This window comes from Wolffia australiana, chromosome 15 (genome assembly GCF_029677425.1).
Source record: "Wolffia australiana isolate 7733 chromosome 15, ASM2967742v1".
Lineage (NCBI taxonomy): Eukaryota > Viridiplantae > Streptophyta > Magnoliopsida > Alismatales > Araceae > Wolffia > Wolffia australiana.
This window is the reverse complement of record NC_135849.1, coordinates 3,543,078-3,562,100: the sequence shown is the minus strand read 5'-3', so window position 1 is coordinate 3,562,100 and position 19,023 is coordinate 3,543,078. Positions and strand designations below refer to the sequence as shown.

At 38.7% G+C, this 19,023-nt stretch overlaps 2 protein-coding genes across 3 annotated transcripts; both read left to right on the top strand.

The window, feature by feature from the left end:
* The first annotated feature begins 1,324 nt into the window (after positions 1 to 1,324).
* On the top strand, positions 1,325 to 5,320 carry LOC144713303 (mediator of RNA polymerase II transcription subunit 11). Of its 2 annotated transcripts, XM_078587882.1 has the most exons (6): positions 1,325 to 1,562; positions 1,692 to 1,740; positions 2,259 to 2,308; positions 2,387 to 2,428; positions 2,548 to 2,664; positions 5,028 to 5,320. In XM_078587882.1, the coding sequence occupies exons 3-6, from the start codon at positions 2,291 to 2,293 to the stop codon at positions 5,202 to 5,204; spliced, it is 354 nt and encodes a 117-aa protein (XP_078444008.1). In that variant the 5' UTR covers positions 1,325 to 1,562; positions 1,692 to 1,740; positions 2,259 to 2,290; the 3' UTR covers positions 5,205 to 5,320. The 2 variants fall into 2 exon arrangements, with proteins under 2 accessions (XP_078444008.1, XP_078444007.1); XM_078587881.1 differs by lacking the exon at positions 1,692 to 1,740.
* Positions 5,321 to 8,865: 3,545 nt separating this feature from the next.
* On the top strand, positions 8,866 to 13,057 carry LOC144712882 (small ribosomal subunit protein bS21c-like). The gene is made up of 2 exons (XM_078587251.1): positions 8,866 to 9,271; positions 12,784 to 13,057. Exons 1-2 carry the CDS (start codon positions 8,913 to 8,915, stop codon positions 12,896 to 12,898), a joined length of 474 nt encoding a protein of 157 aa, XP_078443377.1. The 5' UTR covers positions 8,866 to 8,912; the 3' UTR covers positions 12,899 to 13,057.
* Positions 13,058 to 19,023: the final 5,966 nt, after the last annotated feature.

The window sequence follows — 19,023 nt, the reverse complement described above, 5'->3', positions numbered from 1 at the left end:
GCCAGTTTTTCAAGAAAGAACTTGGGGATGAAATGAGGTCAACTATGATAGATTTATGTCTCCTTTCTTTTTAGGAAGTTTACATGTTAAATGGCATGAAATTTGGATAGCATGGCAGTCAAAATAAACATAGAATTCAGTTGGCAGTTAATTTAGTGGAATCAATAATTTAGAACATTGTTATAAATTATTTTTACAATTAATTACAACTTAAGAAATGGGCTGAAATTTTCAAAAAAAATAGAAAAGAATCGTATCATGTGAAACATTGTTTTAAAAAAGGCATATTTCACATATTTTGTTTGAAATAATCTGAAACATTGCATAAGCATTAAAACCTGACAATTTGGGTCTGAAAATTTGAGGATGTGAACATTAATGACTCCTTTATATACTTGTCCAGTTTACCCTGAATAGAAATGTTTGTTGTTACAAATTATTTTTAAAATAATTACAACTCAAGAAGTACGCTGAATTTTTCAAAAAAAAAAGTAGAAAAAGATCGTACCATGTGAAATATTATTGTTAAAAAAAGGGTTGTTTCACACATTTTGTGTGAAATAATGTGAGATATTGCATAAGCATTAAAACCTGGGAGTTTGGGTCTGAAAATTTCAGTATATGAACATTAATTACTCCTTTGTATACTGGTCCAGTTTACCCTGAATAGAAATATTTGTTGTTCTAAATTATTTTTAAAATAAATTACAACTCAAGAAGTAGGCTGAATTAAAAAAAAAAAGTAGAAAACAATCGTATCATGTGAAGTATTATTCTTAAAAAAGGGTTGGTTCACACATTTCGTGTGAAATAATCTGAGATATTGCATAAGCGTTAAAACCTGACAGTTAGGGTCTGAAAACTTCAGGATGTGAACATTAATGACTCCTTTATAATACCGGTCCAGTTTACCCTCAATAGAAATATTTGTTGTTCTAAATTTTTAAAAAATTTTTATTACAATTCAAGAACCAGGGATTAATTTTTTTTTTAAACTCACGAATTCCATCATGTGAAATATTTCTTTAAAAAATCTTGTTTTACACATTTTGTGTGAAATAATCTGAGATATTGCATAAGCATAAAAATCTGACTGTTTGAGTAAGAAAATTTGAGGATGTGAACATTAATGACTCCTTTATATATCCCAGAGGTTTTATATCAATCGTTATTGATTTGGCTAGTCAAATGACAAGGTCGGTGCACCCACGTATGGATTAACCCATATTAAGCAACTTAGCAAATATTAAGAGTAAGTTCTAGTTCAGAAACGTTTTTTTTCTCTAAAAAGCACGTAGGAGATATCATTCCCACCTAATGTTTATGGGTAATCAGTACAGTGATAATTAAATGTTGAAAGTTTTCCACGGTTTAGTCCTGGTGGATTCTTACAGGACATCCAAATTTTTTTCTCTCGAGGAAGATAACTGTGCGTAGATTTAGAAATATATTTAATGCGATTTGAGTACAAGGCAGGAGTTCGGCAAGAAGTTAGAGCTCCGATTAGACGCATTTGTCCGCTCTTGCGTTTGCCTGAAGCAGTGGAAGAGTAGTTTCGAAAGGTTTGTTCATCTTTGTTCTGGGTTGTCCCCCAATTCTCCATTTGTTCAAAAGCGACGCACCTTGATTACAATCTGGTTGCTTTACCTTCGATCATGATTCTTATAATCTGTTATTTTTTCTTGCTTCAGTTGAATAGATGTGCCGACCCTCGCTAAACGTTCTTCTGTATGATTCTTGGTATTGTTTATTCTTTTCTTGGACCACAGAATTCGATTGGAGAATGTTTGGATCGTATTTCAGTGTAGACATTTGAAATACGCGATGGGGTTTTTTTAAAAAATCGAGTTTTTTACGATATTTCATCATTATTAGTGAAACGTAGTTTCTGTTATTCTTCCTGCATCCCCGAATCCGCTATACTCTAATTTAAGAAAATCAGTTGGGTACCTTCATCTATGTTCTGGGCTGTCCCACAATTCTTCATTTTTCTCGGTTAACATACCTTTAAGGCAATCTGTGTTCTTTGCCCTCGATCATGGCTCTTCAAATTTGTTCTTTTTACTTGCTTCTGTTGAATAGATGTGCCGACCTCACAATGCATGTCTGATCAGTCGTGTGACGGATTTTATGGCTTAGAATAGGTTTTCCCCCTTCCATAGTACCTTTGCCTTCTAAGAAAATATTGTTCCGAATTTCCAGAACTTTATAAAATGGATCTTTTGCTGTTCATTTAAAAATAAATTTGATCTTACCAGGCAAGAAAGAATAAGTAGCAGAGCAAGTCACCATGCCTGTTTCAGCTCAGGTAAACCTTTTTCTCAAAATAGTCGTTAATTCTCTCTTGTGCTTCTAAATTCTAATTTTCCTCTTCATAATATTTCAGGGTCATCACAACTCTCTCCAGCGACTTAACCACGTTGAGAAGGTTGTTTTCTTTCATAAGCGGAGGGGAAATTCCAGGAATCTTGTGTTCATAGTTGGTGTATTTATTTTTTTTAAAAATAAACTTGTTTAAATTTTCCTTTTATTTTGGGTCGGATGTAGATGATTGTGAGGGTGCTCGAGCTGGCTGGTACTGTGATGGATGAGCTCGCTGCTGCTACCGGTCCGAGGCGGGACGTCATTGCCGGTCACTGCCTTGAGTTCATGCAGTCCATCAAGGTCATTTTTTCCCACTCTGCCAATCCCATTCATTCCAATGGAGAAATGTGCGTTTGATTTGGTCCCTAATCCCTGTCAGGCGTATCTTTGTCATCTAAATTAAGATAGTTTATTTTTTCTAAAAAAAAGGGATAGTTTTCCTTTAAACTTTGTTGAAGGCGACGACAATTCATCCAAAAATCCTGTCACAGTTATCTTCCACAAATTGAGATGATGATTACTTTGCCACTGTCAACGTGATAGATGCCTCGTGGAGATCTGTCGGAAATTGAGAAAAGAAGAATAAGATGTGAAGAAAGAATGGCCTATGCCTCAAGAATTTCTGAATACATAAATTCTTACCCTTATGATAGCTGAATACAGCTATCTGATACACCTATGAAGTATCAATGAATTATCTCCAATAGAAACTCAAGAATTTGCCAATATCCACCCAATTGTGAGTCTGAATCTGATGTTGAGAGAGAGAAAAGAGAGATAGAAAGATAGTAGAATCAGATGATAGGACAATTCGCCCTTCCCATGACGGAGCTCCTTCCTCGTCGTCGTAATCCCCTTTCCAGATCTGCGTTGTAGCTCCATGTCTCTGGTCCTCTGGCAACGTAACCGTCGCAGGCGTGAATCAAGAAAATGTCCTCCTTTCCCCGACCATGACTCCCTCTTATTTATAGGGTCGAGTCCCTGGTCAGGTCATCCGGTCAACGGTCCATTGCCCCGCCCGCCCTTTCCTTCTTTGGTACTTTCTTGAAAAGTACATATCACTATCTCATGCCAAGAAAGCCCCAATTGATCATTCATCCAAGAGTGCCTCTAATGTCTTTACAGAGGGATATTTATAACTGTGCAATCATTCAAAGAATAGGCCATTTTTGCTGCCAAATTATCATCTGTGACGAGTCCTTATCAGGACTCTATCGCATCGGCATCCTGGCCCCAGATGTAGGATGATGACAATGCTGATTTTGTTATTGGCTCTCGTCATCTGGGCGAGTTTAATGGAGGAAGAATGAGAAACAATTTGGTCTTCATCATCGACGTCTGGTTATGGACAAATGATGGGAACAATGATGACTCTTCGTCATTCTCTTGTCGTCGTCTTCAGCGACTGCAAACACAGTTGGCTGATTCTGTGAGGGAGATCCTCAAGAAGGCAGGAGGGCCTGTGGCTGCCACTGTCTTTCTATGCTATCTTTCTTCTTCTCCATCCCTCAAATCTTGATGGATCTCCCCCTTTTCTTTATTTTTTCCCCTCATAAATCCTTTCCTTGATAGAGACTTAACATCAGAGATATTTGGTTCTCAGTTTTGTTTGTCTGATGGATATGATGTTATCGGTTCGTTTGGCTCGAAATCTCTTAATTTTATGATTTTATCTCGAGATCATAAATGAGCATCATGACCAATGATAGATGATGAATGAGGCTAATGCACTTGATAGTGTAGGTCTTCCGTCCAGTTAGCCACAGTGATTTTTCTGGAAAAATAGTCTTTGTGAACGATCATTCTTCTCATTAATGAATGGTGAAAGCATTTTATTTTGTCAATGGGTGATTGATAACTCCATCTCTGACCCATTTCCGGCAGAAAACTTCAAAGCAGAAAGTCTGTCTTCTAGTTACTCATCTCATCCCTTGTCACTCATTGATGAGATTTATGGCTTATGATATATGGTGAATATAGTTCTGGTTCATCCGGGACATGGACGATGGACAGGACGGGACGAAGATCGTCCCGTCCGACGTCCGGAATCAGTGCAGCGACTTTGACGGGATGGTTTTTTCCTCCGAGACCTCCGGACGGGACGGTTTTTTCGTCCGGGTGGACGAAAACCGTCCCGTCCGGAGGTCGCGGGACGAATTTCCGTCCCGTCAACAATACTGAGTGGATAACAATATTTTCATCAAACCTCGCAGACGGGACGATTTTTTCGTCCTGGGACGAAAAAATCATCCCATCTGCATCCCTGCACTTTAATGGTGAATGAGCTTTAATAATGAGTTTCTCTTCTGTCCTCTGAATTATTGTCCTCTGATCCCCTGGATTGCAAGAATAACCATTCTACTCTGTGATGCATGATAAATGCACTTTATGCCATTTACGGCACTTTGGTGATTGCATCTTCGTTCAAGGTTTATCAGATAAATACTTCTTTCACCATCTAGAGCTCAAGAATGAGGATTTGGCTACTGATGCATGACAAATGTCGTTATGCTCCCAATGATGGTTTAATAGTTTCATATTCTAGTCTGCTGTAGAAGTGGTATTTTGGGGGAGGAATCTAAATGAGAAGGTCAGAACTATGAGTTAGGATATGAATGGGGATTCTGGCTACTGATGAATTTTTTTCTTCGGTTTTGGAGCAGGATATCCAGACAAACCTACGAGAGGAAGTCAGAAGCGCTTGCGAGTACCGCCCATTTGAGATGTGCGACTACAGTTCTAGGATAACCAATGAGATCTGTCTTGAGAAGCTGGATTATGTGACCAGACAGGTGGATGCTATGAAGCAGAGTCTCAACCAATTATGTGATTTTATATGATCATATCTCTCTGATATATCTATCTGTCTCACATCTCTCTTCCAGATTTTAGCTGCCACCAAATCATTATTCACTCAGTGTTCTTTTCCTTGCATAAGTAGTAATTAGATTGAAAATCTCCCCTCTCTTATTCCATTCTACAGGGATTGTTGAATGGCGCTCTCAGGATACAAAACATTGATTATATCATGGATTCAAAAAATTGTTCTGAATCATTTATTTCATATTTATTTTATCATTTATGTATTACTCAGATTGTAGGGGAATAAATCAAAGTAATTCTTTGAAAATGAAAACCAATGTCACAACATTGTATAAAAATGATATTTGATTAATATATTTTTAGTTATTCACGTGATCAAAGTTATTCATGTTTGGTGAGATGTGATTTTATTTACAGATTATTGTTAGGATCCGGGGTCGAATGTGAATCAAAAAAAATTATACTACCTCATAGAAAAGGTGAAATGGAGTCTTGTTATGCTAGTTTTAGGGTCATGATACTGGGTATATCCAAGATATCTGGTTCACAAGAAAATAAGATATGACCAATTTAGTATATGGGATTGATGCAACTACATTGAGGCCGATGGGCAACCTTTAGGAAAATATTATCACTGGTATGAATATGATGGTGAGGCATCGAAACAAGGTGGAATAGGAATATCTGCTCTGATCTTAGTATATCCAAGATATCTGGTTCACAAGAAAATAAGATATGACCAATTTAGTATATGTGATTGATGCAACTACATTGAGGCCGATGGGCTACCTTTAGGAAAATATTATCACTGGAATGAATATGATGGTGAGGCATCGAAACAAGATGGAATAGGAATATCTGCTCTGATCTTAGGATATCATAGGATGAAACCAAGGGAAACTTACCTTGGATTCCTATATTCTCCTAGAACCAAGGAATTTTGTTGCCTTCTTTTATATGCTTTATCTTCAGATCTCATTCCAGCCATAAATACCAATACTGATAAGAAAAAACTATTTGATGTGGTTGTAAAGAGATGATCTTTCACAAGATGAGTCACCACATGGGGGCCTCCAAAATATAATTTACAGGTCATGGGTTACATATTGGTATCAAACAAGTCAGACGTTTTGTCATGAATAAACATTGTCCATGAGATTATTTTCATTGAAATTAATAAAATCAAAGAAATTTTAGTTTCAATTTCTAGGTCAACAACTAGGTTACATGACGCCATAAAGTCAAGCAAATGACAAATGCCAAAAATTCATATAACCCAAAAGAGCATTATGTACTTAAATATCTAGTGATATGAGGGAAAAAATGGATCAATGTAGTGGTCAATACACTGTAAATATACATAAATTAATGGTGATTCTAGCAATATTAATGTTCTTCCTACTACTTCTCCGTCTGCTTTTTCAAGACTGGAGCCTATTGTATTAACATCATTCATTTTCTCCTGTTAACCCATTGACCCACAAGAGTAATATTTCTAGAAAATAGTTCATCAACCAAATAAATGTCTACGTAAAATTATGTTACTTTTTACATCTTAAATGACTCTATTCTTCATGGTGATTCTAGCAACATTAATGTTCTTCTTACTACTTCTCCATCTGCTTCTTCAACACTTGAGCCTATTGTTTTAATATCATTCATTTTCTCCTGTTACCCCATTGACCCACAAGCGTAATATTTCTGGAAAATAATTCATTAACCAAATTAATGTCTACGTAAAATTATGTTACTTTTTACATCTTAAATTACTCTATTCTTCATGAAAATATCATAAACGAATTTTGCTCTTGTTTTCTATTGATACAGAATTCAAATTAAGTCTAATGTTTTCTATTGTTCACAAATTTTCCATATGTTTTGGATGAATCATGCAATAAAATTAAGTCTTGTTATTGAACAGATAAAGTGGGGCTGAGCTCCTGCCAACCATCATAAATGAGCTTCGTTCTTATTTTCTATTTAAACATAAGTAAAAAACTAACATTACATAGTATCTCAGGTAGATGAACTAATGAAATATTATGAATCCCAGTCTTGAAAATGTTGAGAAATGTTCCATATGTTTTGAATGAATTATGAAATAAAATCCAGTGATGTTCTTGAACAGATAAAATGTGCCAACCATCATAAATGAATTTTGCTCTTTTTTATATTTATACAGAGTTAAAAACTAACATTATATAGTATCTCAGTTAGAGGAACTAATCAAATATTATGAATCCCAGTCTTGAAAATGTTGAGAAATCTTACATATGTTTTGAATGAATTATGCAATAAAATCGAGTGTTGTTCTTGAACAGATAAAATACACCAACCATCATAAATGAATTTTGCTCATATTTTTATTGATACAGAGTTAAAAACTAACATTATATAGTATCTCAGGTAGATGAACTAATCAAATATTATGCATCCCAGTCTTGAAAATGTCGAGAAATCTTACATATGTTTTGAATGAATTATGCAATAAAATCGAGTGTTGTTCTTGAACAGATAAAATACGCCAACCATCATAAATGAATTTTGCTCATATTTTTATTGATACAGAGTTAAAAACTAACATTATATAGTATCTCAGGTAGATGAACTAATGAAATATTACGAATCCCAGTCTTAAAAATGTCGAGAAATCTTCCATATGTTTTGAATGAATTATGCAATAAAATCGAGTGTTGTTCTTGAAGAGATAAAATGTGCCAACCATCATAAATGAGTTTTGTTCTCTTGTTTTTATTGATACAGAGTTAAAAACTCTCATTATATAGTATCTAAGGTAGACGAACTAATGAAATATTATGAATCCCAGTCTTTAAAATGTTGAGAAATGTTCCATATGTTTTGAATGAATTATGAAATTAAATCGAGTGCTGTTCTTGAACAGATAAAATGTGCCAACCATCATAAATGAATTTTGCTCTTTTTTATATTTATACAGAGTTAAAATCTAACATTATATAGTATCTCAGGTAGATGAACTAATGAAATATTATGAACCCCAGTCTTTAAAATGTTGAGAAATGTTCCATATGTTTTGAATGAATTATCCAATAAAATTGAGTGCTGTTCTTGAACAGATAAAATTTTCCAACCATCATAAATGAATTTTGCTCTTTTTTATATTTATACAGAGTTAAAATCTAACATTATATAGTATCTCAGGTAGATGAACTAATGAAATATTATGAACCCCAGTCTTTAAAATGTTGAGAAATGTTCCATATGTTTTGAATGAATTATCCAATAAAATTGAGTGCTGTTCTTGAACAGATAAAATTTTCCAACCAATGAAATATGCAATAAAATTGAGTGCTGTAAAACATTGAGAAATCTTGGATATGTTTTGAATGAATTATGCAAGAAATTTGAGTGCTGTTCTTGAACAGATAAAACAGGGCTGAGCTCCTTGTAACCAACATTACATAGTATTTCAGGAAGATGAACTAATGAAACATTATGAATCCCAGCCTAAAAAATATTAAGAAATCTTCCATATGTTTTGAATTAATTGTGCAATGAAATTGAGTGCTGTAAAATACTGAGAAATCTTCCATATGTTTTGAATGAATAATGCAATAAAATTGAGTGCTGTTCTTGAACAGATAAAACGGGGCTGAGCTCCTGCCAACCAAACGGACAGTATAAATACCCTTTCCTCCAACCGGATAAGCTCCACTTTCCTTCTACCTTCTTCTTCTTCGCCTTCCATGGCGTCGTCGAGCTTCCTCCGTCTCCAATTCCCAACCCTACCCATCACCCGCCATGGCCAGTCCTCCTTCCCCGCCTCTTCCCCATCTTCCTTGCTCTCGTCTTCGCGGAAAGTTTCAATCTTTGGTGTTTCCGGGCCGGCCCCAATCGAGCCAATCAAGGTCGCGTATAGCACTGGCTACAATGTACAGGTCGTGGTGGGGGAGGATGAACCGGACGAGGTTCTTCTCCGGCGCTTCCGGCGGGAGGTCACCAAAGCTGGGGTGATCCAGGAGTGTAAGCGCCGGAGGTTTTTTGAAAACAAGCAAGAAGAGAAGAAGCGCAAGGCGAGGGAAGCCGGGAAGAGGAACCGCCGCAGGTGAATTCGTGTTTTGATTGTTTTCTTTAAAGGATTATTTTTCTTCTCGCCTCTGAATGTTCAAATTTGATCGAAAAACGGTGCTTTTTTGGATGTTGTTGTTGCCTTAAACTCAAATTTATTTTCTGTTTCGTATGATTTAACTTGATTTTTAGAGTATCCGGTGGATTCGTTAAAGTTTATCTGGGATGTAAACACTGTCTCTGTTCTAGTCAAAATCTATGGTCCTCCAAACTCAGTTGTCTCAGAACGACACTCAGTTTTTGGTTGTCGCGTCTGAATTTTGAGAGTATGTCGAGAAGCTATGTCTTTTTGGCTTTTGTTGTTCAATTCAAACTCAAAATTGCGCCGCTCTGACAGAAGAGGTTATATTCAGTTTGGGATCAACCAACTTGATTTCTCGATTATCTGCTCTCTATGCTTCTGGATTGCCTCTGCTCTAGTCAGAATTTCTAGTTCTCCAAAATCAAAAATCTCAGAACTACACGTTTCTCTGCTACAACTGTGGATTTCATCTATGTCTATGGGAATTAAGTGGAGAGCAAGGCTTTGCGGGCTTTTGATATACTCTCAAAATTTCTCTGCTCTAGTTCAGAGAAATTTCTCTGAACTAATCTCAGAATTTCTCTGGGCTTTTGATATAATCTCAGAATTTCTCTGCTCTAGTTCAGTAGCAGATCGGTGCTACTGAACACTGTTGGACATGAGGATTTCACCTCTTAGTTTGAAAATAGATCAAAAAGCAATGTTGTTCTGACTGCTGTTGCTTAAAACTAAAAAAAACACCACTCTCGTCATTAGAGTAGGTTATATTCACTTTCAGATCATCCAACTTGTTTTCTCGATTATTTGCTGTCAGTAGAAGTTTCTCTGGAATGTAGTGATGTGATCTCCATCTTTTCTTAAGCCGACTACAGGCATTTTTTCTTTTTTTCCCCTTTCCTGCATGTCCTTTTAAAATATGTAGCTTTCATGTACCTTGCATAGTCGAAATTAGCTCTCTTCATAGATCATCAGTGGCATTTACCCCATCAGATCTCACCTCTTGGCGACGCCTACTCGGCGATCTTCTCTGTCATCGAGTCTGATATTTTCTTTCGAAGAACATACCACAAGAGGCTCAAGAAGAATGCTGCCACTTGGACTCACATGCAGATAAACTCACACATATGGGGGAACCTTCAAATAATTCATCCAGTTTTAAGAATTCACACATAAGTGGATATATATTTCAAGAAGTCGTTAGAGTCAGTCCAGCGTGACCGAAAGACCAGAGCAGTGGGAGTAACAACGTCCAGGAGGGAGACCTCTTGAGGGAGATATCACTTTTATCTTGTTTCTCATCTACGCATGTGACTGTACAAGCTACATTTTCAATTCAACTTGATATTCCAAGATCGTATTGCCCCATTAGGAAGGTTTTCCCAAGTTATAAATTCCAAAAGATTTTTTATATGATTTAGTTGTATCTGAGTCTTGGTGATGTCCTTCCCGCAGGACTTTCCTCCCATCCCATCCACGATAGGAACCACACTGGTTCATATCATGGCTACGTTTTATTATCTTTGCCCTAGACAAAATTTCTGGTTCTCCAATCGAAATCTTGGTTCCATGTCTCTGATGAACTGAAGCCTTGATCTGATTTCCTAAAGGATGGTGGTCTATCCAGTGATCACTATGTCCCTGATCTAGCTTTTTGTCCCGAGATATTGACCTAGATTAATTCTCTAAGAAAGAATTTTTTGCCCAATAATTTCCGAATCAACTGAAAGCAATTTCGACAGGGTTTTATGGACTCTGTTTGAATTGCCACAACTTGTTTTATAGATGGACTTTTTGAGATCCACACTAAATGTGACATAAGAGTTGACACACAATGGCGATTTCATCATGCTTGGGCTGGACGAAGGATGATGATAATTATGATGACAATGGCTTAGTCAACAGATGGATGACAATGACAATGATGGATGTTGGAAATTTGATGACAATGGTGATGATGATGATGGATGTTGGAAACTGAATGGCAATGGTGAAGATGATGGCAGCAACATGATTAAATGTTTTATCTTATTGTTGAAAATAGATAAATGACTGTAAGAATGATTGCTGTTGGTAACTAGATGGCAATGCCTAGATTAAACGCTCTATCTCAGATTGTTAGATGGTGGATGATGATGACAATGATGCCGCGTAGAAAACCAGATGATTGATTCGTCATCAACAGGTGGAGGATGGTGATGGTGACAATGATATCATTGTCATGACTGATGCTGTGCCCTACTTGACATTCATATTTTTTGATTGATATTACTTCCTCTGAAACTGGGAGGGAATAGGAAAAAACACTGATGCACTAGTGTTGTGGATTCTTGAATTCATAAGATGAGAAAATACTTATGTTTTCATTTTCCTCCTAGAGACGTTTAATCACCAGATTATATCCCATATCCCATGGTCGCCTAGTTTTGGATTCCTAAGAAACATGGGAATTTCAATAGGATCCCAAATCCCTGTCGGGGGTATTTCCGCCATTGGCCTTTGGAACAGTTTCACTTCAATTACACTGTTTCACTTGCCAAAGGAGGGCTGTAAAGAATGTGTTGAATTCGTCCAACTTGGCTCCGGAGATCCTTTCAAGAGCGTTGTGTGCACTTATCCCGGCATATTGCCATTGTTATCTTTCTATTTTTCTCTCTCTTTCCCTCCATGATCCTTCGTTGATAGATACTTACACCAAGGCCTCTATCAAGTTCCTCTGTTCTGTCCTCTCATAATAATTTTTCTTCCTATTGCATGACAACAACCTCTATTTTCCTAAGACGGCTTGTCTTCTATAATTTTTAGATGGCTACTGTTATCCCCAACTTATTTGTATTTAATTTCAGTCCCGCTAGAACGTACATATTTTTCTGTTATTGCTTGCACTATTTTCATGGTTCTGTTCCCCATCTTTCCATTCTCTGACAAGATCATTTTTTTCGAAGAAATCTCTAACCAGATATAATACCTAGGTTACCCATTCTTTGTATTTGTCAACATCTCTTTAATATAGTTTTTCAACTTTTTGGATTTCTCCCTTCCTTATTTATTTTTCCCTATCTTTCTCTTTAGAGTTAATACTATTTTAAGCAACCTTAGGAGTTTGCATCTTATCTTTGCCTCCTGGGATATTACACAAGTGAACTCCAACTGGGTTTTGAATAGTTTCTGCTGTTTCCGCGGACTCAACTGGACCAAGGACTATTTTATGTGTCAGCATCCCTTTTCAGTAATTTCTCGCACTATTTTCATGACAATCATATATTTTCATGGCCTCCGATTGGGTTCTCTCTGTGATCACCATGTTTATGTCTGGGTAGTACTGATTCCTAGTCTCTTTATATGTATTATTTTTTTTCCAAATGATAGATTTTTCCTTCTCCTTCTGGAACTTTGCTTATTGTATGAGGGCACGAGCTTTGGTTTAATTAGTGCTCTTTCTTTCTTGTAATTTTTGTATCTTTTGTTAGGCGATCTGGGCCAAGGACGAATTTTACTGCGGCGTCAAAGCCAGAGGGTTCCAAACCTGCGTCGGAGGATGCAGAGGACAACTGGGAAATGCCAGTGGAAGACATTCCAATCTAAGTCGAACTTTAACTTTTTGTCATCCAGCTTTCCTAATTTTTTCCACAAAGCCCCCTTCCACATCAGTGTTGACTTTTCACCATTGTCCCCCTCGAGATCCTTCGTGTATATCTAGATTGTTTCGGCGTTGACTTTTTGATTCTGGAAGTTATTTGTTAAGCTTTGCACAACTAGAAACTATTCGGCTGTGAAATTTCAGGGATTCTGTCTGTTCAATCAATTGATCAGAAATGGTCTATGATTTGGCCAATCTTCAGTGGGTTCCGTCAGCTATCACGATTGAGCCAGGTAAATAGATCGAGGTAGTCAATTGCGAGTTGGCACGATCCCTGTGTAGCTCCCAGCGAGACGCAAAATCTTCATGAAATGGCTGTAAGGACTTAGATACTCTTTCATTTACCAATGCCATATTTTTTTTCATTGACATGTGGTAGCTTTTCATTGGACAAATGTGCTGCCAGGAACATTTTAATCTGATCGACGGTCCAAGACCAAATGACGGTCTGGATCAGATAGAGCACCATCGAGATGTAGACCAAATGATCAATTGAATCAGTCAAACAGATTGACTTCTGGTCATCTGATTGCTCAGTGCCGACGATGGTGAGATCTAATCCGATCTGATTGACGATCCAAGACCAAATGATTGCCTGGATCGGATTGAGAACCATTGAGATCTAGACCGAGTGATCGGTTGAAACACTCAAACAGATTGACTTCTTGGTCGTCAGATTTCACGGTACTGATGATCGTGCAATACAGTCCAATCTGATCGACAATCCACGACCAAATGAATGTCTGGATCGGGTTGAGCATGATCTGTCGATCATGATCAATCAAAATAGAGCATGATTGGATTGACCAAATGGCCGTGTAGGCCAAATGATCAATCAAAATCACTCAAACATATTGCTTTCTTTCAGATGGCTCGGACGGAATCGACCTGTACCTGGGAATTCACTCAGGTCGTAGTTTTCTTGATATAATCTCTAACCCGAGCGCAGTGGAGCGCAACCGAAAAATATACTGAAAGACGTAATATAATTGGCGAGCAAGGGGAACGACGTACCTCGTTGGTGGTGGCGTTCATTGTCGGTGCCTTTGTCGGTGTGTGGCTGGGGCGAGCGCGTGCGGTGCGAGCGTGTTGGGGACGACACAATATAGCTCGATAGCAGGCGATGGCGTGGTGTTAGAGCAAGGTGTTGGAGAGCTGAGGCAAGGAGAGACAAGATCAGCAGCGAGGCGGCTCAAACGAACACCTGTGCTCTGGGGGCGCGACTTTATAGTGGTCGGCGCGAGCAGAGGCTGGCAGTGGTTGCGAGCGGCAACAGGGCACCACGCGGAGCTAGGACGACCGTTGCAGCACTCAGCGGCGATGTAGCCCACGCCGGCGGTACCGCGGGGAAAGGTACAACAGAATGATCGACGGCACCACAGCCCTCGTGGCACGGCGTCTCAACCGACAACTCAGGGGCAAGGCGGTGGCACATGCAGCTCGAGCAGCTACAATCGGCGGTGGGTACATGGAGTCAATCGCGTGGGTCGTCAAAGGCATTGCACAGTCAAACTGCAAGGTGGATGCCTGTGTTGGCGCAGTCGACTGATGCGTCAAAGAGTCCTTCAGGCGCCAAGTGGAGCCCTTGCTCAAAGCTCATCGCGTGGGTGGTGTGAGGACCCACCTGTGCACGAGAGAGTTAACTGCGGAAACGTTTGCCTTAAAAAAAAGGCATTTGAGGGAACGGGGTCTGGCGGTGCAACTTTGCGCGAGGATGTTTGCGGCGAAAACCACTCCAGCTGTGGTAGTGGAACCGTAGGCGGTTTTCAGATGGCCGAATGGTGGACTTGCAGCCGACAGTAACCTGTCGACTAGCTACGTCAGCAGGGCAACCAAGGGGTCGGGCTTCACGAGTAGCCGGGATACGTCGTTCCCGGGTGCAGCAATTCGCTTTCGCTCGGTTGTGTTGACTGCCGCGAATCTGACTATGTCGAGCGAGACTCGATGGCCTCTACGGGTCACGCCCAGGCACGCGGTTTAGCCCACGAACAGGACGGTGTCATGGCGAGACTGGCAGCAGCCGGCAGCGCTCGACCTTGCTTCCCTCACTCTTCTTCCCTCTTTGTCTTCTCATCTCCTCTCCCTCTTCTCAATGAGACCAGCAAGAAACAAAAGTTCTTAACTCAAAATAAACTGGTCTGATTGGCTGGGGCTCCATTGTGCCCCTTATATAGGAGCATGATGGCCCTTATAAGGGCAGGGTTGCCCTTAGTAAAGGCACAAGTGCCCTTACTAGGGGGGGGGGGTCTTATACATAGGACCCCCTTAATACAAAACCAAATATTTTGACATGTGTTTGACGACATGAATGCAACAACATGGGAATACGATGTGACACATGACGGACATGAACACGATGACAACGAAAACACAAAAATGTAAACACGTAACTGAACGAGCATGGTAAAACGACTAAAACAAGAACGAGCCCGCGAAAAATTCAAAACGGTCGATGGCACGGTCGTGCTTTTCACCCTGGGTGTTAAACCCAGACGTCTTCACCGTCGTCTTGGCGTGTCGGTCGGGCGTGACACGCCAGCGGGCTGTCGACGACAATGATGGCGACTCCGATGATGTCTTCGATGGAGTAAGCTGGCGTGCTCAATCATAATGGAATTGATAAAATGTTTATTTTCTTGCTGATGAGCTTATCAAGATCTCACATGAATTATTTACTGTGGATTTTGTGGTGGTCAAATGGGGATGCTGTTGAATTTGGACTATTAAAGCCTCAATTCAAATGGGTAAGAAGTCCCTTAAGCTGTTTGATAAAGCCAACAAAGCATCCTCCTATGTTATCAAAATCAAAGAATGAAATAAGTGGTATTTAAATGGCACTTATTTAAGTGGCATTACTATGAATTAAATTTTTTTTTTTAGGTTTTGGGTCTTAGATTGATGTTCCCCAGAATCCCATTTTGTGAAGCCATTTAATGATTGTGCGCAGTGGAAAATGTTCTGGAAGCTGACAAGATTTTCAGAAAATCACCTAGCAGGTAAATTTCTTAAACCAATTGTACACATGCCAAGGTCTCCACAAATCTTTGCTACATCTTTCAAAGTTACAAATCATATGTTTTCTCATGTCTGAATCTTCTCTCAGATTCTACAGGTCGTAGAATCTGTAGAATATTTTTTATCAAGCCCATCAAGTTGTTGATCTTCTAATTGGGTTTATTATTATTGTTTCTCGAATGTCTCAAGTTGTCTTTTCAATAGTGCAACGGCACTCTGTATAAAGTGGCATTTATAAGGCCCTATTGTAACCTTCAAGGACACTTTGAAGTTTTTTTTTGAGAATTTCTCCCCTCTTAGTGTTCTCCTTGCTAGAGAGTGCTTTAATACTTTAGGAGTCAAGCACAAGACTTGTGCAGACTTAAGTGTTGAACACACTAGTTTTATGGATTCAGGAATTGGCTTCTTAAATTAGATTAGGGCCTGTATACTCACGCGAGGGCTGGTTTGGGGATGAGAAAACTAGGTCGGATTGCATAACCAGGCAATTCAAATAAGTCACATATATTGTTTTATTTTTATGATTTTGGTGACACTTATTTGCCTGTTTATAAAAATATTGAGTCTGTTTCATCAGTCATCCTGGAATCTCTTCCTTTATCTTGATGGGCTCTATTATCACTTGATTGTTGTCATTTCTCTATTTTGATCACATCAAAAGTGAAGATTGCGTACTTGAATAATTTTTGCCTGTGTGATTTTCTCTCAGGCCTTCCCTTTTAACTATATCTTAATGAGAATTTTTATACTTGATTGAAAATTTTCATATAAACTCCAAACTTTATGTATATCTTTTAACATCCAAAAGACCATTCTTGTATGACCTCTCTAAGCCCCATGCATTAGTTAATTAACAGCTCTAGATGCCCAATAACTTTTATAGGCCAAACTAAGTAATCTATTGTATCATACATGTCAATTAATCATAGATCTATATAAACCCAATCGATAGGTTGAGTTTCCAGCCTATGGGGTGTTAAGCCGCTCATTGTTTCCTAGAAGACATAGATGAGCTTACTTACTCTTTCATGGGACCTTATTTGACATCAATGAATGAGTACATATCATTCATCATCCGTTTGATGCTCCTAAGATGACTTAGGGTATGATCAATGGTCAACTGTGATTGGTCATTCGAGTTAGCATTAATACATTCTATACTACTTGGAGAACTCTTCTCTGATTTCAATTACCTTTGCAAAGGACTTCATCACATTGTCTTCTTGGATACTGAGGGTGGATGATCCCATCTTGACTACACAATCAAATTCATGAAAGTGTTGTTTCACATAATGTATGATGGTTCAAAGTTCCATAAATAATAATTTGTAGATCATAATCAAAATATAACTGTCTATTTGGAAGACACCATTGGTCTCAGAAGTCTAAGGACCATTTATGCGACCATGGCATGAATCGACCTGATTAATAGTTTGGTATAATAATATTAAGAGATTCATTAAAGATAAATCTAGTGAAATCTTTCGCCTACGTAGCATCCCTTATTTTCCTTAGTGTCTTCCGACAAATGGCTATGGGAAAGGTCATACCCACTCAAATGAGTGAGACTAGATAGTGTTATTCTATCCATATCCTTTGATGTTCTTCTTGAATCTCTTTCAAATATGAATATCAAGATCATATATTCATGAACTTCATTGAATAACGATATTTAGAACTCACACTTAAAGACAAGTCATCTCAGTATTATGATATCATCATAATTTATTACGTCTGACCATGTATTCAACAACTTAATCATAAGAATCAAACGTGAATTATAATAAAAATATATTCTATTAATAAACTATGAATGAGATATGAAATGTGGGATTAACTTTCAACAACGTATATTTCCATTCAAGGGAGACTAGAGAGAGAGAAGGCACAATAGAGAGAGAGGGAGACTAGAGAGAAAGAAGTCAGAATAGAGAGAGAGAGGGAGACTAGAGAGAGAAGGCAGAGTAGAGAGAGGAAGACGAGAGAGAATGAAGAGTGGAGAGAGAGGGAGACTAGGGAGAGAAGGGAGATTATAAATAAAAGGGGGATTAGAGAGAGATTAGACTAGAGATAGAGAGAATTGAGACTAGAGATAGAGAGAAGGTAGACTAGAGAGAGAGGAGACTATAGAGAGGGAGAAGGGAGACTATAGAGAGAGAAGAGAGCCTAGAGAGAGAAAAGGGAGCCAAGAAAGAGAGGGGAGACTATAGAGAGAGAAGGGAGACTATAGAGAGAGAAGGGAGACTATAGAGAGAGAAGGGAGACTATAGAGAGAGAAGGGATACTATAGAGAGATAAGGGAGACTAGAGAGAGAGAAGGGAGAGTGGAGAGAAAAAGAGAGAAGGGAAACTAGAGAGAGAGAAGGAAGATTAGAGAGAGAAAGAGATAAGGGAAACTATAGTGAGAAAAGGGAGACTAGATAGATAAGGGAGACTAGAGAGAGAAAGAGAGAAGAGAAACTAGAGAGAGAAAGAGAGAAGGGAGACTAACGAGAGAAAAAGGGAGACTATAGAGAAAGAAGGGAGACTAGAGAAAGAGAAGGGATATTAGAGAGAGAAAATTGAGACTAGAGAGAGAGGAAGAGAGAGAGAATAGATACTAGTGAGAGAGAGGGAGGGTAGAGAGAGAGAGAGAGAGAGGAAGGGAGGGAGGGAGAGAGGAAGGAGGAAGAGAAGGAGAGAGAGGGAGAGGGAGATTGAGGGAGGGAAAGGGAGAGGGAGGGAGGTAGAGGGAGGGGGAGAGAGGGAGAGAGGGAGTATAGGAGAGAGAGAGAGAGACAAAAAGACAGAGAGACAGAGAGAGAGACATACAAACAGACAGACAGACGGAAAGACAGATGGACGAGTAGAGATACAGACATGTAGACATACATACAGACATAGAGAGTTGGTTGTATAAACTGGCAGGGCTGGCCCACTCGACCTAACCCTTTTGTTGGGTCATTTCCAAATCATTAGGTGAATAACCATGGTCACTTGCCAAAAACATAGATTTTTAGTCCTCTCCAAAGGACAGCCTTTGCCAAACAATAGCATCTCACTATGACTCTCATTG